The 21,973-nt window shown below is 37.4% G+C and overlaps 1 protein-coding gene across 4 annotated transcripts; it reads right to left on the reverse strand.

Moving 5' to 3' along the window:
* Window positions 1–538: 538 nt before the first annotated feature.
* On the reverse strand, window positions 539–21,107 carry LOC148124945 (uncharacterized). Of its 4 annotated transcripts, XM_087939993.1 has the most exons (17): window positions 20,966–21,107; window positions 19,913–19,975; window positions 19,313–19,345; window positions 18,852–18,914; window positions 17,191–17,241; window positions 16,456–16,530; window positions 15,588–15,614; window positions 12,737–12,760; window positions 10,346–10,360; window positions 9,000–9,026; window positions 7,630–7,686; window positions 6,756–6,809; window positions 2,627–2,782; window positions 1,665–1,721; window positions 1,394–1,444; window positions 978–1,018; window positions 539–755 (listed from the first exon to the last, which is right to left on the reverse strand). In XM_087939993.1, the coding sequence occupies exons 1-16, from the start codon at window positions 21,023–21,025 to the stop codon at window positions 1,010–1,012; spliced, it is 822 nt and encodes a 273-aa protein (XP_087796119.1). In that variant the 5' UTR covers window positions 21,026–21,107; the 3' UTR covers window positions 539–755; window positions 978–1,009. The 4 variants fall into 4 exon arrangements, with proteins under 4 accessions (XP_087796119.1, XP_087796120.1, XP_087796122.1 ...); XM_087939994.1 differs by lacking the exon at window positions 17,191–17,241; XM_087939996.1 differs by lacking the exon at window positions 6,756–6,809.
* Window positions 21,108–21,973: the final 866 nt, after the last annotated feature.

The raw sequence follows: 21,973 nt of genomic DNA on the forward strand, positions 1-21,973 counted from the left end.
GTTACATTAGGAAAGTCACTTAATATATCTATTAAGTCTATAAGACATAGTGACCTAAAAAAAGGAACATGGGGTTAACTATGTCTGGGGCAGTGGTGGGATTCAAATTTTTTTTACTACCAGTTATGTGGGAGTGGCTTGGTGGGCGTGGCATGGGGGGCGTGGCAGGGGAAGGATATTGCAAAATCCCATTCCCTCCCCACCCTATTAACCTGCTTTCTAGCTCCATTCTCCTGTGCAGGGCAACAAAAGAAGACCCAGCCGATCAGCTGGGACTCAATGGGAGGCAGAGTAGATGGGGGCGTGGCCAGTCAGAGGTGGTATTCCAAACTACTCCAAACTATTCAAAATTTCTGCTACTGGTTCTCTAGAACTGGTCAGAACCTGTTGAGTACCACCTCTGGTTTGGGGCTTTAAACTCAAAAGTATAAATAAATGATGGGTTTTTCTTTTATCAGAATCAACATAGTATCAATATGCCCTGAACCCTACTGAAATGATAATCTTCAAACACAGAAATAAAGACAACACTCCATGATAATGCTGCATAGGCATATATTTTTAAATGTTTATTTTTTTAGACTAATCTGCATTCACAATTAAGAGAAACTACTTTAATCAATGGAAAGAAACATAATTGCTGGAGCCTTCTCCAAAGAAAGTTGCAGTTCCCCGTTGATTAGGAAAAGATTATGAAAGGTGGAAAGAGAAAATGTGGCTCCCCATGTTATTCTCAGCACTTGCAATTGATGGATCTAGAAAAAACCCCAAGATGAGTGAATGTGCAAGATTTAGTATAAATTTACCCATTTTACCCAAGTTAAAAATACTTCAGAATTTTGCCTTCAGTCTCCCTTTACCCTCAATGACAATGACCCTAAATAATCCACATACCCAAAAGCAAGTTATTGTAAAGCCCTGAGAGAAATATGCACAATGTAAATCTCTATTAAACCAAAAATATCTTCTATACCCACCAAAGTCCATTTTCCCTGTGAGATGCTTTGATTTACATTGCCTGGAAAAATAAAAGTAGATAAGCAGTTCAGCAAGAGTTAACAACTGGAGGATTGATTCTCTTCTGAGCAATCTTGGAGAAAGTTTATGGTTTAACTGCTACAACTGGTGCAGAGGTGGTGGTGGGGTAATTAATCCATTTCTTTGGGGGGAAATAGTTGAAAAAATAAGCAACAAACTTGAAATGACACTGAGGTGTCCCTACATGGCATCTACTTACAAATTAGGATTCTAAAACATAGGTGGGGCATTTGTTCCCAATGTGTGTGCACTAGATAATTTTGCATTCTTTTTTTTTTTGAAGGTAAATAGCATCAACATGTGCTTATAATGTATATTACTACAGAAGAAGTAAATCCAGTCTTATGCAACTCACCTGGTTATTTGCAGGAGGAAGGCCTTTGTTACTATCAGAGGAATCAGTAACCTAATAAAGAAGGAAACAGATTCTGTGAATGATCCTTCCAAGTATTTAAAAAAATAATCCTCATGGAAGCCAACTACTTGAATCTGTGAATACTTGAGCATTAAGATATTTTGCAGAATAAAATGCACGAACATCCACAATTAATATCAGTAATTAATCTAGACTTGCAGTCCAAAGGAAGATACTAGAGAAGAAGAATATCACATCTAATGGAACTTACTTGGATACTGGCAAGAGGAGGAGGAGGACCATTGTAACGATTGGAGGAGTCACCAAGCTAATGAAGAAGTAAATAAATCCTATGAATGTTCCTTCACATTAATTTAAAAACCAAACTTCATGGAAACCAAGTACTTGGGTCTGCAAATGCATTAAGCATCCAAGATATATTTTAGTCTAATATATGACAACGGGAGCAACTTCATATTTGCCCTAACAAATTTGTGGAAAGTAGAAGGAAGAAAGAAACTAATTAACTGCTGAGTAGATATATAGGTAAAGGTAAAGGGTCCCCTTGCACATACGTGCCAGTTGTTTCCGGCTCTAGGGGGTGGTGCTCATCTCCATTACAAAGCCGAAGAGCCAGTGCTGTCCGAAGACGTCTCTGTGGTCATGTGGCTGGCATGACTAAATGCTGAAAGTACATGGAACACTGTTACCTTCCCACCAAAGGGGTCCCTATTTTTCTACTTGCATTTTTACATGCTTTCGAACTGCTAGGTTGCAGAAGCTGGGACAAGTAATGGGACAAGCTCCCTCCGTTACATGGTGCTAGGGATTCAAATTGCTGAATTGCTGACCTTTCTGATTAACAAGTTCAGCATCTTAGCCACTGAGCTACTGCATCCCTGGGCAGATATATAGGGAAGGTCATTTTCCCAAAAGTGTTCCTTTGGCAAAGCTGGATGGTCACTCTGGGAAGATGTTGTAAGTCTCCAGAGATTAACAAATGATACCAAGATACCAGAGTAGGGCAGAAATTGAGGTATCTGTGTATATTGACATATGGAGATTTTTCTATTATGCTGTGCTTCTGCTATGGAACTGATTCTCAAATCAATCATGAAGAGCACAAGTGACATTTTGGAATTAACAAATTTTCCTAAGTCACAGAAATTAGTCTTTATTTGCTGTGGAAAAAAAAAGATAGGGAAGAAGAAAATCCAGTGTTATGGCACTCACCTGGCTGCTGACAGCAGGAGGAGGAGGAACTCCATTGTAAGGACCAGAGGGAACTCCATTGTAAGGACCAGAGGGAGCTCCATTGTAAGGACCAGAGGGAGCTCCATTGTAAGGACCAGAGGGAGCTCCATTGTAAGGACCAGAGGGAACGACGACCTAATAAATAAGTAAATAGATCCTGTGAATGCCCCTTCAGATTATTTTCAGAATTAAAACTTCATAGAAGCCAAGCCCATAGACATGTCACAGAGTAACTTGAGTAAACAACAGTGAGTTAATTCTCTCTAAACAAATGGGAATGTAGTAAGCATGAAAACATATCACAGAGTAACATGTAAGCAGGAGAAACTTAATATTTGCCCTAAACAACTTTGTGAAAAGTAGAGCGAGCAACAAAGAAATATGTTATGTGACAGAGAGACATGTAGGAAAGGTCAATTCCTTTCCAGTGGTGTATAATTTCTCCATACTAGCTCCCAACTATTCTTTTAGTGATTTAAGATCTGTCCACATTTGTATTTCTTCAGCAAAGCTGGAGCTGGATGGCTCTGGAAGATGCTGTAAGTCATCAGAGTTTAAAAATATGTATATGCATTGACCTATGGAGATTTTTCTGTTATGCCATGCTTCTGAGAGCCTGATTCTCAAGTCAATTATGAAGAGCATAATTGACATCTTAGAATTAACAAATTTTCCTAAGCACCAGGAATTAGTCTTGATTTGCTGTCCTAAGAAAGATACAAGGGAAGAAGAAAATCCAGTGTTATGGAACTCACCTGGCTACTGAAAGGAGGAGGAGGAGTGTTAGGCATATAAGTCATCTAACAGGTATTTGGGTTAGAAATATATAAACCAGGATAAACATTTTAGTACTATGTCTTTAAGAGATTGCAAAAACTGCAATTGGGTGTGGTTTTTCAAATGGCCATAAGATGGAGCCAGATACCTGGGTTGTTTTAGTCTTAGTCTCAGAAGAGAGTGTGTCTGAGTGAGTATCTCTGTTTTCTTCTGTTGGAAAGTATTGCCGTTCCTCCATTTCTTCTAATTGACTGATATTACTGGATTTAATGTAAGTCTGTTACTGAACTGTTTTTTGACACTGGACTTTGATATTTGGATTATCCCTGGATTGAAAATGGACTGATTTACTTGTGAATGACTTTGGATTGCTTATTTTGGACTTTGCTTAAACCTTTCTGGAAGTAAAAACCTACATTTACTGTACAGTGTATCTGTGTACTGTGTGTGTATTATTCAAACTCTTCTCTCAAATACGTCTCCCTGTATATGCATTCATTCTCCTAATGGGGAATTACCTCAACAAGGAGGAGGACCATTGAAAGGACCAGAAGGAGCAACAACCTAACAAATAAGTAAATAGATCCTGTGTATGTCACTTCAGATTATTTTCAAAATTAAAACTTCGTAGAAGTCATGCTGTTGCTATAATGCATGCATTAACCGTCAAGACACAACTCAGGGTAACATGTGTGAACAACAAAGAGTTAATTTTTTAACCTAAATAAATTTGTGGGAAGAAGGAGCAAAAAAGAAGTTGTTATGTGATGGAGAGTCATATAAAAAGGCAACTTCCCAAACAGTAACCTATAATACCTCCATAGTATATTTAAACTGTTGTTGAAGTGATTTAAAATCTTTCCACAATTTTGTTCCTTTGGTAAAGCTGAGGTTGGATGAGTCTAGAACACATAGTAAATTTAAAAATGACACCAAGAAACCAGACTAGGATAATAATCAAGGTGTGTATATGCATTGTCCTATGTTATTTTTCTGTTATGCCATGCTTCTGAAAGACTGATCCTCAAGTCAATCTTGAAGAGCTCAACTGACATCTTGGAATTAACAAATTTTCCTAAGAAATTAGTCTTGATTTGCTGTCCGAAAAAAGATACCAGGGAAGAAGACAATACAGTGTTATGGAACCCATCTGGCTACTGACAGCAGGAGGAGGAGGAAGAGGAAGAGGAGGAGGAGGAGGAGGAGGAGGAGGAGGAGGAGGAGGAGGAGGAGGAGGAGGAGGAGAATTCCATTGAAAGGACCAGAGGGAACAACAACCTAGTAAATAGATCTTGTGAATATCCTTTCAGATTATTTTAAAATGATAGATGCCAAGCTTTTGAGTCTCTATACTCTATGGTGCAGCGGTAGGTCACCAGCAGTTTCTCATTCAGTTATTGTTTTCTGAGAAGTCTCAGGTAGTATAATTTCTGCTGGGCCCTTTTGACCAGGGCTGCAATGTGCAATTTAGGGTAACACCCAGAAACTTAAAACTGGCCACTTGCTCCACTTGGTCTCCATTGATCTGTTCTTTCTGTAATCCACTATAAGCTCCTTGGTCTTATTGGTATTGAGGACCATGTTATTATCTCCACACCACGAAAGCAACCACTCCACCTCATCTCGGTAGGCAGACTCATCCCACCTGGAGATAAGTCCCAGCACTGTTGTATCATCTGCAAATTTAGCACTAATGTGAGTGGGAATGCAGTCATGCACATAAAGAGTATAGAGTAAGGGACTCAACATGCAACCCTGTGGTGTACCAGTGTTAAGAATAAGGCCTGAAGAGGTATGATACCTAACCTGACCCTCTGTGAGTGGTCAGACAGGAAATCCATAATCCAAAGGCAGATTGAATTAGAAAGCCCAAGGTCCAGAAGTTTAAACACTAGTCTATGTGGAAGAATTGTGTTAAACACAGAACTAAAATCCACAAAAAGCATCCTCACATAGCCCTCCCATTGTTCTAAATGAGTCAGAGCAGTGTGAAGAGTGATGGCTATAGCATCCTCTGTAGATCTATTTTTTCTTTATGCAAACTGGTGTTTATCAAATCTATGCGGAAGACCAGAAATGATGTATCGGCAGACTAATTTCTCAAAGCACTTCATAATGATAGGAGTGAGTGCCACTGGTCTGTAATCGTTGAGGTTATTGATAGGAAACTTATTTGGCAGCGGAACAATGGTGGAAGCCTTCAAACAAGATGGAATAGTGTGCACCTCTAGGTCAGGGTGATAAAAGATGTCCCAATTTGTGTTCTCAAAACAATCCTGAAGTTGTTGGGAAGCATCTTCTGGCCAAGATTTCACACTCTTTATTATAGGCAGAGCCCATCTCCTAAGGGGGATGTAAGCTGGTGCTAAAAGCAGTGACATATGGTCTGATTGTTCCAAATGTGGTAATTGTATAACCTTATAGCTATGTTTGATGTTGGTATATACTTTGTGCAATATGTTTGCTCCTCTAGAAACACACTTAACATGCTGATAGAATTTAGGGAGCACTTCTTTTAAATCAGTTTGATTAAAATCCCCTGCTATGATATGCACAGCATCAGGATACTTATTCTGCTGATAACTAACAATATTATACAAGAATCCCAAAGCTATGGTAGTATTGGCATCAGGTGGGATATAGACTGCAGTAATCATTCTTGATGAATTTAGTCTTTGCAATCTGTTGCCTTAATTCATCCATTTTGTTAGTCAGAGATCTTGCATTGGTAAGAAATATACTTGGAATTGAAGGCTTGTGTAGAAACTTACTCAGCCTAAAGAAAACCCCAGCACGGCATCCTTTCGTTCTCTTCGTGTTCTTCTTTCTCCGCCTCTTCCTCCTTCCTACAGGGGTAGTGATCCATACCTCCCCCGGGGTCCTAGTTGCCTCCTTCGATATGTTATGAGAATGTATAAAATCATCCATAATAGCCTTTTCACATTTCAGTACATGTGTGTGAGAGATATAAGAAAAGCCACTTCCCAACCAGTTATGTAAATCTCCATAGTACATTCAAACTGTTGTTGAAGTTATTTAAAATCTGTCCACAATTGTGTTCTTTTGGTGAAGCTAGGTTGGATGAGTCTAGAAGATGCTGTAAGTCACTCAAGTTTAAAAATGACACCAAGATACCAGAGCAGGACAGTAGTTGAAGGGTTTGTATATGTTGACCTATTGAGATATTCCTTTCATGCCCTATTTCTTGGAGATTGATCCTCAAGGCAATCATCAGGAGCTCAATTGCCATCTTGGAATCCATAGTACCTGCAAATAGTCTGGACTTGTACTGCAAAGAAAGATACTAAAGAAGAAGAATATCAAACCTCACCTGGCTGCTGGCAGCAGGAGGATACCCACTGTAACGATTGAAAGAAGCACCAACCTGATAAATTAAGTAAATCATTTCTGTGAATGTCCTTTCAGATTATTTTAAAACATAAATGCATTAACCATCCAGATGTATTAACCTACAGAGTAACATATATTAAAACAAGCAACTTAATTTTGCTCTAAACAAATTTCTGAGAAGAAGGAGCAAGAAAGAAATCTGTTATGTTATGGATAGATATGTAAGAAAGGCCATTTTCCCACCAGTGATGTATAACCTCTCCAAGCCGTTGTTAGTTATGTAACAGCTGTCAATATTAATGTTCTTTTGGCAAAGCTGGGATGGGATGACTTTGAAAGATGCTGCAATCAAGGTATCTGTATATATTGAATTTTTAAATAACCTTAAGAAAGACAGATTCTCAAAGGAGTCATCATCAGCTCAACTAACAACTTGGGGTCCATACATTTTGCCAGGATCTTAAATGCCATTTTAAAAGTGTCATTTTCCCTAAGTGACACACAATCTCTCCATAATAGCATCAGTCCATTGTTGAAGTCCTGTAAACTTTCCTTTGGCAAAGCTGAGGTTGAATGACTCCAGAAGGTATAATAGTAACCAGAGTTTAAAAAATGACACCAAGAGAATGTTGGTTCCAGAGAATGTCAGTAATCAAAATGTCTGTATATATTGAACTCTTGAGATATTTTTTGTATGTCTTGCTTCTGAAAGACTGGTCTTAAAGGCATTCATTAGGAGCTCAGCTAGCATCTTGGAATCGACAGATTTTCCCCTATACCAAGAATTAGTCTTAACTTCCTCTCCAAAGGAAGATAGCAGGGGGTGAAAAAAAATCCAGTCTCAGGCAACTCACCTGTCTGTAGATAGGATAAGGACGACTGGAAGAACCAGAGCCAAACCGATCATCAAACTAATAAAAAGTAAGTAGATTGTTTGAATGTTACTTCGGATTATTTTAAAATTTAAACCTCAAGGAAGCCAAGCTCTTGGCTCCATGAACGCAGTAAGCATGAAGACATATTACAGTGTAAATACCAGTGCAAATACAGATATTTACACTGTAATATGTCTTCATGCTTACTGCATTGCCAGCTGCTTACTAAATTGCCAAACTGCTTCTTTCATGTGGGACCAAAAAAGGAGTCTATAATGTGATAGAGATACATGTACAAAAATCCTTTTCTCACTATTAATGTACAGCTTCTCCATAGTATCTCCAATATTAGAGTTACTAATCTCATTTGTTTCCCAAAATCCATAGTAAAGGAAGTCCAGCAACCATATTGAAGCCCATGAATGTAATTGGAAATAATTCCAAATAATAATTCTATTTGTATTTCTATAAGCAACAAACTCTTTAGTATAAATGTAAAGAGTGACAGGCCCTATCACAGAGCAAACCCTCTATTGTTTTGAAATCATCACACAGAGCTAAACACATAGAAAACATTGAAAGTTTGTCCTCTTCAAAAGTTTGGGATTTGAGGCCTGTCAAAGGGAGACATCTGCATTTCCAACCTTCCCCATCTATCCTTCAGCAACCTGAATCATCAGGAAAGGATTTATGAATTATTAGCTGTATTGGGCTAAACACAAATTAGGATCCAGTTTTGACAAATTATGACTGTGATTATGGAAAATCTAAACTGTAGTCTAATGGGGATAAGCCTAATGTTTGAAATTAATACGGAAGAGAGGAGCTGTAATTAATATCACTGTAACCTCTGAAACTGAGATTTTAGAGCCATGAAAACTGCATTTTAGCTATTCTATATGACTTGGGGAGTTTCTCGCTTCTCATGAAGTGAAACAGCTCTTTCAGGAGGTAGGAAATGGAGGTCATTCTCTGCCTTTCCTGGTTCACCCCTTCACCTTAATAGTGGCATTCCTGTTAGCAATGGCAGATACAAAGGTGTTCAAGATGGGGTGAACAGGGAGAAAAGGGTCATTGTGATTCCATGTATACCCTCTTGCACCAGGACATTGCTTAACAAGTACTTTAAAGTTTCTCTTAGCAGTCCAGCTATGTTGACTGTTCCCAGAACTACGTGCCTTTTTATATTCCTGAAATTAAAAAAAATACTACATTTATTAATTTAATTGCTTCTTCTTCACTAAAAAGCCCTTCAGCATTCATCTGAACAAACCAACTATATATTTAAATTTTCCAGCAATATATTCAAAAAACCCAGAAATATATTCAGTTTTTCCCCTGAGACTTACAAAATCCTTGATTGCTCCCAACGCATTCTAATGTAGGAAAGAAAAACTTCAACAGTTATTTGGAATTATATTTTCCACTACTGATCCTTCAAACAGGAGAAATGAAGCCATTATTTCTATTAACTACCACTCCCTTATGTCTCCAGGACAATAAAAATCAAAGCTGTCCTTCATCCCCAACTACAGAGTTTGCTTGGAAGTTTTATGGAAGTCTCATAAACTTCCAATTTACCATGCATTCCTGATATTCCCTGATCCTCAATCATTCAAATTCTAAACAAGGCCCTGTCTGCTTAGTTTAATATGTTGTGGTTATTATTTTAAATCCTAGTGGGTTTTATACAGGGGTGGCATTCAAATTTTGTAACAACCGATTCTGTGGACATGGCTAGATGGGTGTGGTCATGTGACTGGGTGGTCATGGCTTTTTTTGAAGCACCCCATTTTGGGGGCCTTCTGGACCTCGGGGAAGCCTCGGGGGGCATTTTTGCTCTCAGAAGGCTTCCCTGTGGCTCTGGAAGTAAAAAAACCAGAGTCTGGAGGGAGCATGCAGCACATACACCCCACGCTCCATTTTGGGCCCTCCTGGGCCTAAGGGAAGCCTCCTGGGCAAAGCAGTAAGTAAGTGAGGGGAATCCTGGCACAGCTGATCATAGGAACAGCTGATCATCAGGGGAAAAAAAAGAAATACCTTAAGGAGTGACTGGGCAAGGAAGAATGTAGTCAGTGATGTTGGGCAAGCGTGCAATGTTGCACATGTGAAATAAGGACTGACTGGACAGGGAGGGGAGGGACAGGCAGAGAGGGGCGGGGCCAGCCAGGGGCGCGATTTACCAGTTCTCTGAATTGCGCAGAATCATAACAACTGGTTCTATAGAACCAGTCTGAACCAGTAGAATCCCACCCCTGGTTTTATATGTGTGCAAAATAAAGCCGAGAGAACTGTACACACCTGCTGCATTATAGCTCAGTACTATCTGTGAATCAGACCAATGTCTCTTCAACAATGGACAAGGCTTGGAATTAACCTTAATGCTTCTGTTTAGGAATACATTATTTCAAATGTTCTGCCTGCATTTGTATTTGGTAAACTAGGCTAAGAGAAGGAATTATTCAGATTTCCATCTTGTCTGTGGCTGTACTGACATCCACTCTGCCAGAATGAATGAAAACTATAGTAGATAAAATTCAGCAGTGTTAATCTAAGCCAGACTAAAATATAGACAGCATCACATAGCATCAATAAAAAAAATTACACAATAAGATTTGAGCTCGGTATTTTTGCACCAAGTTTGTTGTCTGGTACAGAAAGCAGGAAATAATAATAAATATATCCATATACTTACATCCATCATAGCGAGCTACCAAAAAAACAAACATAATATTTAAAAAAGATTTTTTGCTCTTGTTTAATTACTGAATTACAAACTAAAAATAACTTTGTAAAGATACAGCATGACCAAACTTTTTAACACATTTCATGTTTCTGCCTGAAACAGTTGCTAAATGATGTTTATTTGTTTAGGCTTGTCTAAATTGAGCAACATTCAATGCATTTAAATATTTCTTCTTAGATAGCCAAATTTCAGGAATGAGATATGAAAAAGTCCTGGTGCTTCCATAAACGATGTGAAACAAAAAGAATGCCATGCTTTCTTTAATATTATTTTACACATAGGGGAGAAAATATGGAAGAAATGATGCAATTGTTCAATTAAATCTTGAATAGAACAGAACAGAACAGAACAGAACAGAACAAAACACAATAGAATAGAATAGAATAGAATAGAATACCTTTATTGTCATTGCATTCAAAATAAAATGAAATTTGAAAGCTACTCCAGCGCAGTGCCCCAAACATCAAAACACAATCACACCATACAGTATTTAAAAATTAAAATAATTAAAGTAATAACAATAGTAATTAAAAACCTAAAACCTATTTAAAACATATATTACGTTAGATAGTTTAAAAATGCCACTTTATACATAGAACTAAATCACAAATGTACTGTTTGATTCAAGACAATTATTGCCTTGGAAAAGAAACTGTTTCTCAGTCTATTAGTCCTCATTTTAAGACACCTATAATGTCTCCCTGATGGTAACAATTCAAAATATGAATGACCAGGATGAGAATGATCTGTGGAGATTTTTTGTGCTCTAGAGAAGAGTGTGGTCTTCACAATCTTTTCCAAAGAAGAAAGAGAGCAACCGATGATTTTTTTGTGCTGTGTTTATAACTCTCTAGCATCTAGCATACCACACTGTTACACCATATGCCAAAATGCTCTTGATGGTAGAACGGTAAAAAGTAACCAGCAACTTCTCACCCAGACCCCTCTTTTTCAGCAGCCTCAGAAAGTGCAGGCGCTGTTGGGCCTTCTTTGCAGTGGCCATAGTGTGGACTGACCAAGTAAGGTTGTTGGAAATATGAGTTCCTAGAAATTTAAAACTATGAACTCTTTCCACACAATCTCCATTGATATATAGTGGGAGAGGCTCTGCTTTGCATCGTCTGAAGTCTATAATCAACTGAACTGGAAACTGGATGTACTGACTTATTCAATGTTTCTTAACCTCTTTATTCTTTTATCATCTAGTCAAAACTGCTATGTGAATCCTTCTGGAAAGCTGGAGATAGGCTGTGTTAATGTGGTGACAATCAGTTTATTATTTCAGGCCAAAATTTCCTCATAATGCAATGGATGATACATACAACTCAAATGGGGACAGAGGACACAATCCATATTTATAACATTGTCCAGGAAGAGAACTTCTATCTTTTTCCTTTTCAAAGCATAAATCACAACCTTTTCTTTTATCAAAATACATTAATCTACAGTTTATTTTGTGTTTTATTATATTTTATATTATATTTATCTGTTTATTTTACCTGCCATGAAAGAAAATAATTGGATCTATCTAAATATTTTCATTTTTTGAAAAAAGGGCTCTTTAAATGCTCTTTAAATTCTTTTACAATTAAAATCTTTGCATTAATTGATTTATGTGAAGAAACCAGAATTATTAGCTTTAGGATAGTATTTCTTCTGATTTTACAACCTAGTAGTTTTTATTTATTATTCTTGGTCTTTTTTTATTAAACAACATTTTTAGAAACATTTGTTGCCTTAGAATTCAAATATGGAAATTTTAAAAAGTTTTGGAGAAACCATTATTCTATATCTATTTTGACTAGAAAACTTATAATATATGAAATTACTATTTTAAAGTTTTTTTTTAATTGCTTGTGTTGGTGGATTATAATGTAGCATTCCTAGTGGTTTAGAATTCAAAGAACAGAACTGATATTCTTTCTGAAAACAGGAGATATAAAATGGGTAAAATCCATTAATTAACAAGTACATTGACAGCTCTCTGCAGATTTGGAAATACTGGCTCAAAAAAATTAGTTTCCATCCCCTTTCTGTTCATATCAATTATGGATCATGGCTCTTTCCCTCCAAAACTAGCTTTTAACCTTTTAATCTTAAAATATTCTACCAGATCCCAAAATGTTAACATTATCTACCTTGTAGGGAAATCCTATAATTGAAAACCAGATAAAATTTGCACTCTGATCTGATTTTGTACTGTTCAAATATTAACTGATATTTATTCACTGTATCAGTTGTTGGAGGAAGACATGTACAGCCCCTTATTCATTTCTGTGACCTCTTGCCTCAGTACTGGACACTGAATCAGGAAAAGAAAGGACTTGCTTTTTTACTTACTGGTTTCTGTGCAAATGAAGCAGCCTATGAAAGAGAAGACACTGATTAATCAAAATAAATTCCAATCCAATCTACTTACACAATCCCAGTTAGTTTGCTGCTTTCAGATTAAGCAACTACATAAATGTCCCAGTCTGTGCCTGAAATCACCAAAGCTGCTTCTTCCAAAGAAAGACAACAAGAATTTGACTCCCCCTCCTTTTCAGTTTATTGGGAAAGGGAATTATCATCCTTTCCACAAGGTCTATGACAATTCACCACAGCCAACTTGCCATAGCTAACTCGCTGCAGGACAATTCACTGTGGGACAAGAATTACACTGATATCACAGAAATGGTGGAATAATATTTTTATTTATTTTAAATAATTAAATAAAATTGTTAAATTGTCCCGCGGTGAGTTGTCCTGCAGTGAGTTGGCCATAGTGAGTTGTCCTGCAGCAAGTTGGCCATGATGAGTTGGCCACAGCGATTTGGCTGTGGCAAGTTGTCCAATTTCCCTCTCCACAGCCCTTTAATTTCCCCTGTTCCTCCTATCATTCTAGCCTCAAAATTAAGATTTTGCAAGATCTGGGTGGAGACATCGCCCGATAGCTAGAAAAAAGGGTTCACCTCACTCCATGGGACTTCCCTCAGAAGGATGTTCAGAAGGTTACGAGAATAATTACAGAATTAAGCCTGTAAAAGCAAAATGCACAGGAGCCTTTGCACAGGAGCCTGAGCAAAGGAGGTGGTTGAGAGAAAACTAGGTATTGCTGAAGTTAAATAGATTTTAGGAATTTGTGGAGGGGGGGGGAACATGGCCTCACATTGCAATGAAGTTTGTCTTTTGCAAATTTATGATTCTTTATTATTTCACCTTTTGAGCAGGTGATAAATGAATGGATGGGTATCTTCAGGAAGGACCAGAAAAGTCAGGATGTTAGCTGATGTCAAAGCTCTATCTTTATGTCAGACATAATTACCATCTTGACTTTTTACAGTTCTAATATGGTTAATCTTTCTCTTCCTTTTATGCTTTCCCTCTCATGCTTTCATGATATACTTTCATGCATACTGAACACACTCAAAACCGTAGAAATGGTGGTAGATGTTAGAAGAAACCCTCCCATACGACCACCTCTTACAATACTGGACAACACCGTATCAACAGTAAAGACCTTCAAATTTCTAGGTTCTACTATATCACATGACCCAAAATGGACACCTAACATAAAAAACATCATCAGAAAAGCACAACAAATAATGTTCTTTCTGCGCCAACTCAGGAAGCTCAAACTGCCAAAGGAGCTGCTGATCCAGTTCTACAGAGGAATTATTGAGTCTGTCATCTGCACCTCTAAAACCGTCTGTTTTGGTTCTGCAACCCAACAGGACAGACACAAACTTCAGGGAGTAATTAGGACTGCAGAAAAAAACAATTACTTTCAATCTGTATACTGCACGAGTCAAAAAGACTGCTGTGAAAATATTTACAGACCCCTCACATCCTGGATATAAACTGTTTCAACTCCTACCCTCAAAACGACACTATAGAGCACTGCACATCAGAACAACTAGACACAAGAACAGTTTTTTCCTGAACGCCATCACTCTGCTAAACAAATAATTCCCTCAACACTGTCCAAATATTACAAAATCTGCACTATTATTACTGTTAATCTTGTCATCACTCCTTATCACCCATCCCCTCCCACTTGTGACTGTATAGCTGTAACCTTGTCGTTTGTATCCTTACAATTTATATTGACTATATCCTAGTTCTGATTGATTGCTTATTGTACTCTATGACTATCATTAAGTGTCATACCTTATGATTCTCGACTCTTGATGAATGTATCTTTTCTTTTATGTATCCTGAAAGTATTTATACCAAGACAAATTCCTTGTGTGTCCAATCACACTTGGCCAATAAAGTATTTTATTCTCTCATGATTTGATTCTTGTTTATGTTACCGTTCTATTTCCAGTGCCTACACTGGCTGGATTTTGAGATGTTTGATTTGGTTACTCCTTTAACATATTTTCTGGTTTGCACAATGTGCTAAACAATGAAGAAGCAATTGGATTGTGTTCACACAAAGTACTAAATTATGAAGAATGGTAACTAGCCAACATTTAACAAAAAAAGCATCCCACATCATGCAGATGAAGGTGCTCAGCCTTTACCTGACCTGGTTAATCATATTTGTGTGAACTCAGCTGGTGAAACATTCTTCTAACAAGACATGCATATGATTATAATTATGAGCACCCACCAAGAAGCAAATGAAATGACAAGTATAAGGAAGAAACATATTACCATTAATGATACAAATCTATAAATATTATAATAGTCTCCTTTTGTATGAGAAATGAAAAATAATAAACTTCCAGATGCTATGCTTGGAAGCTATTTTGTTTCAAATTCAAAATACTTTTCTTTCTGTCAACCACAAAAACTGAAAAGGCTGGAAACTGCCATTTAAAATCACCTAATTTAGAAAAGGACAAGGATGAGTAGTCTGCACAGCTTTACCATCACAAAAGTAAGTACAGATGAAGAGTATGAACTGAAAGAAAAATCACACACATCACCAATGCTACCATTTCAGTTTGAAAGAATTATTCCATCATTTGTAATGCAATTAACCTATATCTCTGCCTACTCTGTATTCCCCCCACCCACCCACCCCACCCCCACCCCCCAAAAAAACCTCTGTTTCCCCAACCCTCAAAAACTACTCTTTGCAGAATACCTACCCCAGATTTGGGAGCAAGACTAAATGGGTCTCTGATTTTCAGGGCCAAATATATTTTTTTTTCGATTCTCTCAAATGAGTATAAATAAAAGAAGGCAAAGTCATACTCACCGTTGAAACAAACTGTTTGAAAGATGACTGCAGAAAGAAGAAAAACATGGATTTTTTTTTCTTGGTGAGATAGTTTTAACAGACATTTAAATAGTATAAAATGCAAACATGCATTCTCTCTTATCTAAGCATATATGTGTGTCTGCGTGCACTCAAATCTTTATTACAATTCAGTTATATTCATATACATATGTATGGAAAGAGACAAAGAATTCTAACGCAATGCATATTAAAAAAGCAAGCAAGGCTGTGATCACACCATCATGGTCTCCATCTCAATCTTCTTCTTTTTTTAACTATGCCTTTTGGATGCCTTTAAGAGTGACCAACCACTGATCACTTTTCTAGCAGCTATCTTAACCCACAATCCCTTTAAGTTGAAAGTACCTTGGTATTCATCGGCAATTGGTTTCAGGAGATGTGGTGATACTAAAACTTAACAAGACCACATGACCCACTATTTTGGCCAGAAGAAATACTGAGTCATGAGACAGCCAACATCAGCAATGTGTGTCGACTACCATGAGAAAGATGGGTGCCAGAACAAATACTGAATTTGACGAGTTTTGAAGCAGTTGAATGTTGAAGCATGACTGTAATTGAAACAGAATTTGGAAACCTCAGACTATAAGAATGATAGTGGCAACTCTAAAAAGACCATAGACGTGTTTTATGAGTTGATATTTCTATGGTCCTTTTAGAGTTGACAACAGAAAGGGAAGGGGGAGCAGTGTGGCAGTTTGGAAACTGGAAATACATTCCATATTCAACTATTCAAAGATAGTAACTAGGTGACTGAAGTTTTGCTGAACAACAAATTGCTCAACTAAGACAAAGAATATCAGGCAGGGGAGGAAACTATACTTACAAATGGAGATGAAGGTGGAGAGTACTGTGGATTAGGGTTTCCATAATAAGTATTGACCCTGTAGCGAGTGTTCCCCTACAGAAATTCAAAGCTACATTAGAAACCAGAACTTTCAGCAACAAAAAGAAGGGAAAAGATGGGAGATGAATCTAAAGAGACTCACAATTAAATCCACATATATGGATGACCTTAGTATCCTTCTTATGCAAGGCTCTCGCACATCCCAGATAATACTAATAAATAATGTTTAGATCCTGCATTTTCTCTGAAAGCTGGGACCTTGCCTCATTTTATCCTTATAACGACTCTAAGAAATGTTGCTGCAGATAATCCTTTATAAAGAACTGCCTCAGACACCTGCATTTAAAAACTTCAAATGAAATGACAGCTACCAGTGCTAATTTTCAAAATTTGTTTCTTAAAAGTGGCTTTCAGCTGTAACATCCAGCAGCAGCATGGAGTGAAGTGAAAATATCACATAGTTCTGCCTTCCTTTTCTGTCCCCAGTGAGTATCTCTCTTCTGGCTTCATCCCAATCCCAAAGAGCTGCTCTTCACAGTATATCTATCAAAGATTTGAGAACACTATTCCTGAATGCCGGAGTCTAAAGTTCTGAAAATGTGGACAGCTGTGTTTCTCCTAAAATGACCAATGCATGGATGAGAAATCCCCAATGAAGGAAGAGAGGTTCCTCGCAAAATGGGTACCATACAAGCAAGTTAATCTTATACTCACTTCTGGGCTAGAATAGCTGACTTGGGCAGAAGCAGGGAAATTATATGACTTCTACAAAAAGAAGAAAAACATGAACTTGTTTCATGATTTAATTCTTTGGGGTATATGCATAAATTGTAGGTTTGGATCAAGACCAGCCAAACCAGGAAACAAAGATAAATGTAAAAGACATTTCTATATCTGGAAATGATGGTTTATCTGTCTGTTTATCTATCTATCTATCCATTGTAGGGAGCAGTGCTCAGCTGTCGACTGTCAGCCACATTTGTTAGCACATGTTTGACTTTGGAAACCCTGTTAGCTTCAAATGAAAGGGTTATCCTTAATGCTATGATTGTCTCAGTTATTTCCCCTCTAATTTAACACTATCATCTATCTATCTATCTATCTATCTATCTATCTATCTATCTATCTATCTATCTATCTATCTATCATCTCTCTATATTTCTATCATCTACATTTATCTATCTACCTACCTATCTATATTCCTATCATCTATATTTATCTATCATCTATTTATCTATCATCTATCTATATTTCTATCATCTATCTTTCTTTCTATCTACCTATTTATTTATCTATCTATCTATCTATCTATCTATCTATCTATCTATCTATCTACTCATATCTGTTTACACTTTTAGATGTTTATTTATTCATTTATTTACTTACATATATAAATGAATAACTAAATCATGGTTTGAGACTGGGTTATCTGTGGCACTGTCTCTTGCCAATTATATCCATCCAACCCACTAGAACCAGGAGGCAAGGAATGTAGTGGGTCCAGTAAGTATATCTGTCGGGACCCAGAAGAAGGGCCTTCTCCGTGGTGGCTCTCTCCCTTTGGAATATCACCCTTTCAGAAATCAGACTGGCCCTTATTTGACATTCTTTCGTACGGTCCTGAAGATTTGGTTTTGCCAATGGCCTAGAGAACCCACAGTGGAATGGAGCCCCTCAGGTGCTCATTTGACTGTGTGTTGTCACCAACTGGGATGGAGGATTTATTGTTTTTTTATTTTTATATACTGGGTTTTTACTGCTTGTAAGCAACCCATAATCACTGAGTGGACAGCCATATAAATCTTCCAAACTACTAAATATGTATAACTATTTGAAATAATGCGTAGGTACCCAAAACCTGCATTCTACAATTCCAGATATATCTCTATGCATAATATTTATTCCCATAAAATGTTCTGATGAGGAGCATTTTTTTTAAAAAAAGAAAACCTTAATGTTCAAGTTTTATAAGAGGAAGGTCTTTTAAAATCAAGTTTGTGTAAACCTAGGCTCGCTTAGGTATCTGATTGAAATAGCCAATAACCATGGAGTCGATTCCTTTCTTATAATCTCAAAAAATGTTACTTATTTTCAGAATATGATACATTTTCTAAATATACAGTATTCCCTAAATAAATACACTTCCTCAGTAAATAAAACAGGGGCCAGTGACTGACGTGGAAGAAAGAACTGTTTAGGATCACCCATTTGATCACTGTCTCTTTAGGTGGGATGAATTTTGACTAATTTTTCTAGCTGTTGTCTTAACCCAGGAACACTTTTAGGTGACAAATATTTGAAACCTATTCTTCAAAAGGAAAAAAAAAGGGGGGGGTAAAGAAGGAAAGAAGGAAAAAATATAACACCGTACTTACAGATTCAGGGGGCTGTTGATTATAGTTTGTGGAAACACTGTAGTCCTGGGACCCAGAGTACCCCTATAGAAAGGCAAAAAAATACAGTTATACACCTGTTCTTTCTCCAACCAAGAGTGGGAAGTGTGTGGGAGTGGATTCAGAGGAGACCCACATGGAGTTGCCCTCAATGTCATCTGTATGGGAGAGTAAAGTTCTGAACCTCTGGGCGGCTGTGTTTCTCCTAAAATGTTCAATGCATCGGTGAGACATGCTCTATGAATGAAACTGATGATTTCCTGCAGGGTCCGTTCCAACAGTGATGGGCCTTTGGGTGAGCAATATTTGAGGTTTGGTTGTGCCACTTTGGAAGGTGGACAGAATTTGACCAACCAACTGCCTCTTTGTGAGTGTGTAATCTCATTTGTCCAGATTTCCAACATCTATCAAAGTGCATTAAAACAAGAAACACTTTTGCTTACTGGGGGTGGGGGTGGAGGATTTGGAAAGTTATTCTGTAAGAGAAAAACAATAATCACCAATTAATTAATCCTGACTTAGCCTGACACACACAGTTCATACTGTGATAAATCTATTCATGGAAGGAAACCAAGGGATGGAAACATCTAACTTTGCTAAACATAACTAAAGGGCTTGAATACTATCACTGGCCTGGCTTTCCAGTTGACTGGAAGCCCAAACCAGACAAAACATATTTGACCCCAATATGTGAGCCCAATCAATTTTTGTTGCAAGCCACAAAACTTAAATTTGTTATTAAGAGTATGCAAAAATTCTGATCAGAATAGAATCATTGATTTGACTCAGACCATCAGTCCAATTACCATAATGTTTGTGGCATTCTATGAGATTGAACAATTAGATTCAGAAAAATGATTCCAATTTAGAAATGGATTTGAATAGCGTAAGACTGGATCTACCCAGTGAAGTTTTACAAAGCCCTATTTGTTAAGTCTAATAGTTAGTAGGACACAAGAGTGACTAACTTAGTATCAGATTAAATCCTCCTATTATTCAAACCACCTAATGAAGGAGAAATGAAAAGATCATACTGTACTTACAAGATCAGGGAGCTGTTGGTTATAGTTTGTGGGATCACTGTAGCTTTGGGAGTAAGGGTACCCCTATAGAAATGCAAAAAGAAATAAAATAAAAATACATTTATACACGTGTTCTTTCTCCAACAAAGAGAGGAAAGAGGGAATTCAGAGGAGGCTCACATGTGGTTCCCCTTAATGTCATTTGTACGGGAGAATAAAGTTCTGGGCAGCTGTGTTTCTCCTAAAATGTTCAATGCATGGGTGAGACATGCCCTGTGAATGAAACTAATGATTTCCTGCAGGATCAGTTCCAACAGTGGTGGGTCTTTGGGTGAACAAGATGTGAAGCTTGATTGTGCCACATTGGAAAATGGATAAAATTTGATCAATCTTGTTTGCCAGCTTGTCCAGATTTCTGACGGTAATGAGAAGTATCAAATTGCATTAAAACAAGAAACTCTTTTACTTAGTGGAGGTGGTGGATTAAGAATATGATTCTGTAAGGGAAAAACAATATCCCCAATTACTCAATCCCTGTTTTAGCCTGCAATGAAGCTATTGATGGAAGGAAACCAAGGGATGGAAATATTTAACCTCACTAAACTTAACCAATGGGCCTGAAAAATATTAGAGGAATTTGTGGCCTGGCTTTCCAGTTGATTGGAAGCTAAAAGCAGACAAAACACATTTTTATACAATATGTGACTAATTAATTTTGTTGCAAACTGCAAAACTCATTATTAACTTATGCAAAAAAGTTTCCCATCAGAATAAAATCATTGATTTGGATTCAGATAATCAGTCTAATTAAATACTTGAAATCACTTTAAAAATTGTGGGATCCATGTGGACTGTCCAATCTGATTCAGAAAAATGAATGCCTTTAAATATGCCTTTGAATAGGGTAAAACTGGATCTCCTCAGTAAAACTTTATCAAATCCTTATTTGTCTAAGATTTTAGTAGGACCCAAGAATGACTAGTTTAGTCTTGAATTAACCCACAGGGTTTGAGCCACAGAGCTGTTTCTGCCACCCCACAAGTTACCTTTCCTAAAATTCAGGTTTCATCTCACCTGAGCATCTGTGCTGAGCACAGAAATCAACAAGACAGCACCCACGAAGAACAGCTTCATTTTTCTCAGCTTGAGGTTTCCTTCACCAGATGAGAAAGTGATCCAAGTCGGAATGGGAAGGTTGAGGATGGATCTTTATTGACATATCATCACAAGCCAGACTGCCCAAACTGAAAGCAGCAATTGATGATGTCTTCCAATTACCTTATCAGTAGGGAAAGGTTAGGATTCATTCATCACATGGAAGGATCTACTGCCAAATGAAACATTCCTCTGACCTCTAAATCATTTTTTCTGGGAATAACTTGACTTGCAAGAACGTATTGACCAACTATCACCCTCTAATTATCTAATGATAAGTGGAATGGGAAGTTTCTGAAAGGTCAAAAAGGTTTAAAACCTTTTTTCCTGTTTTGACATGCTTCAGTTATCTTTCTTTCAACGTCATATGTAATTTGATTGTCTTATCTTTGATTTATTTCCCTTCTCATTGAGTGGAAGGGCTTAAAGGGACTGCAATGGCATCTTTTAAATAGCTGAACTTCAGTATGGATTGCTACTCCGAGAAAATTTAAAACATTTTAAAAGGATATGAAAAGACTAACTGTACTGTTTCAAAAGCCAGATTGATTGATTGATTGATTATGTGCCATCAAGCAGCCACATAGGTAGATGTATAGACTCCTTCAGGAGTTTTGTCCCTAACCTGGTCTTTCAAGTCTTACAATGTGGCACTCATCACCATTGAAACCAAGTCTATCCACCTTGGTGGTCTCCTACTTCTCTTTCTTTTCACAATTCCCAGCATCTAGGATTGACCGGTTTGATTGCCTGAAGTTGAATAATTTGGATGTAATTATTTGTGCCTCAAGTGAGAATTATGTTTTGATTTCTTAGATAATCCATTTGTTTGTTTTCTTGGCTGTCTATGGTATTCCGGGGTTTTTTCCAACACCAACATCAGAAGCGTCAAGACTCTTTCTATCCTGATTCTTCAAAGTCCAGTTT

The sequence above is a fragment of the Pseudonaja textilis genome, chromosome 10 (assembly GCF_049901715.1).
Source record: "Pseudonaja textilis isolate UNSWEBS1 chromosome 10, rPseTex1.2, whole genome shotgun sequence".
Taxonomy (NCBI): domain Eukaryota; kingdom Metazoa; phylum Chordata; class Lepidosauria; order Squamata; family Elapidae; genus Pseudonaja; species Pseudonaja textilis.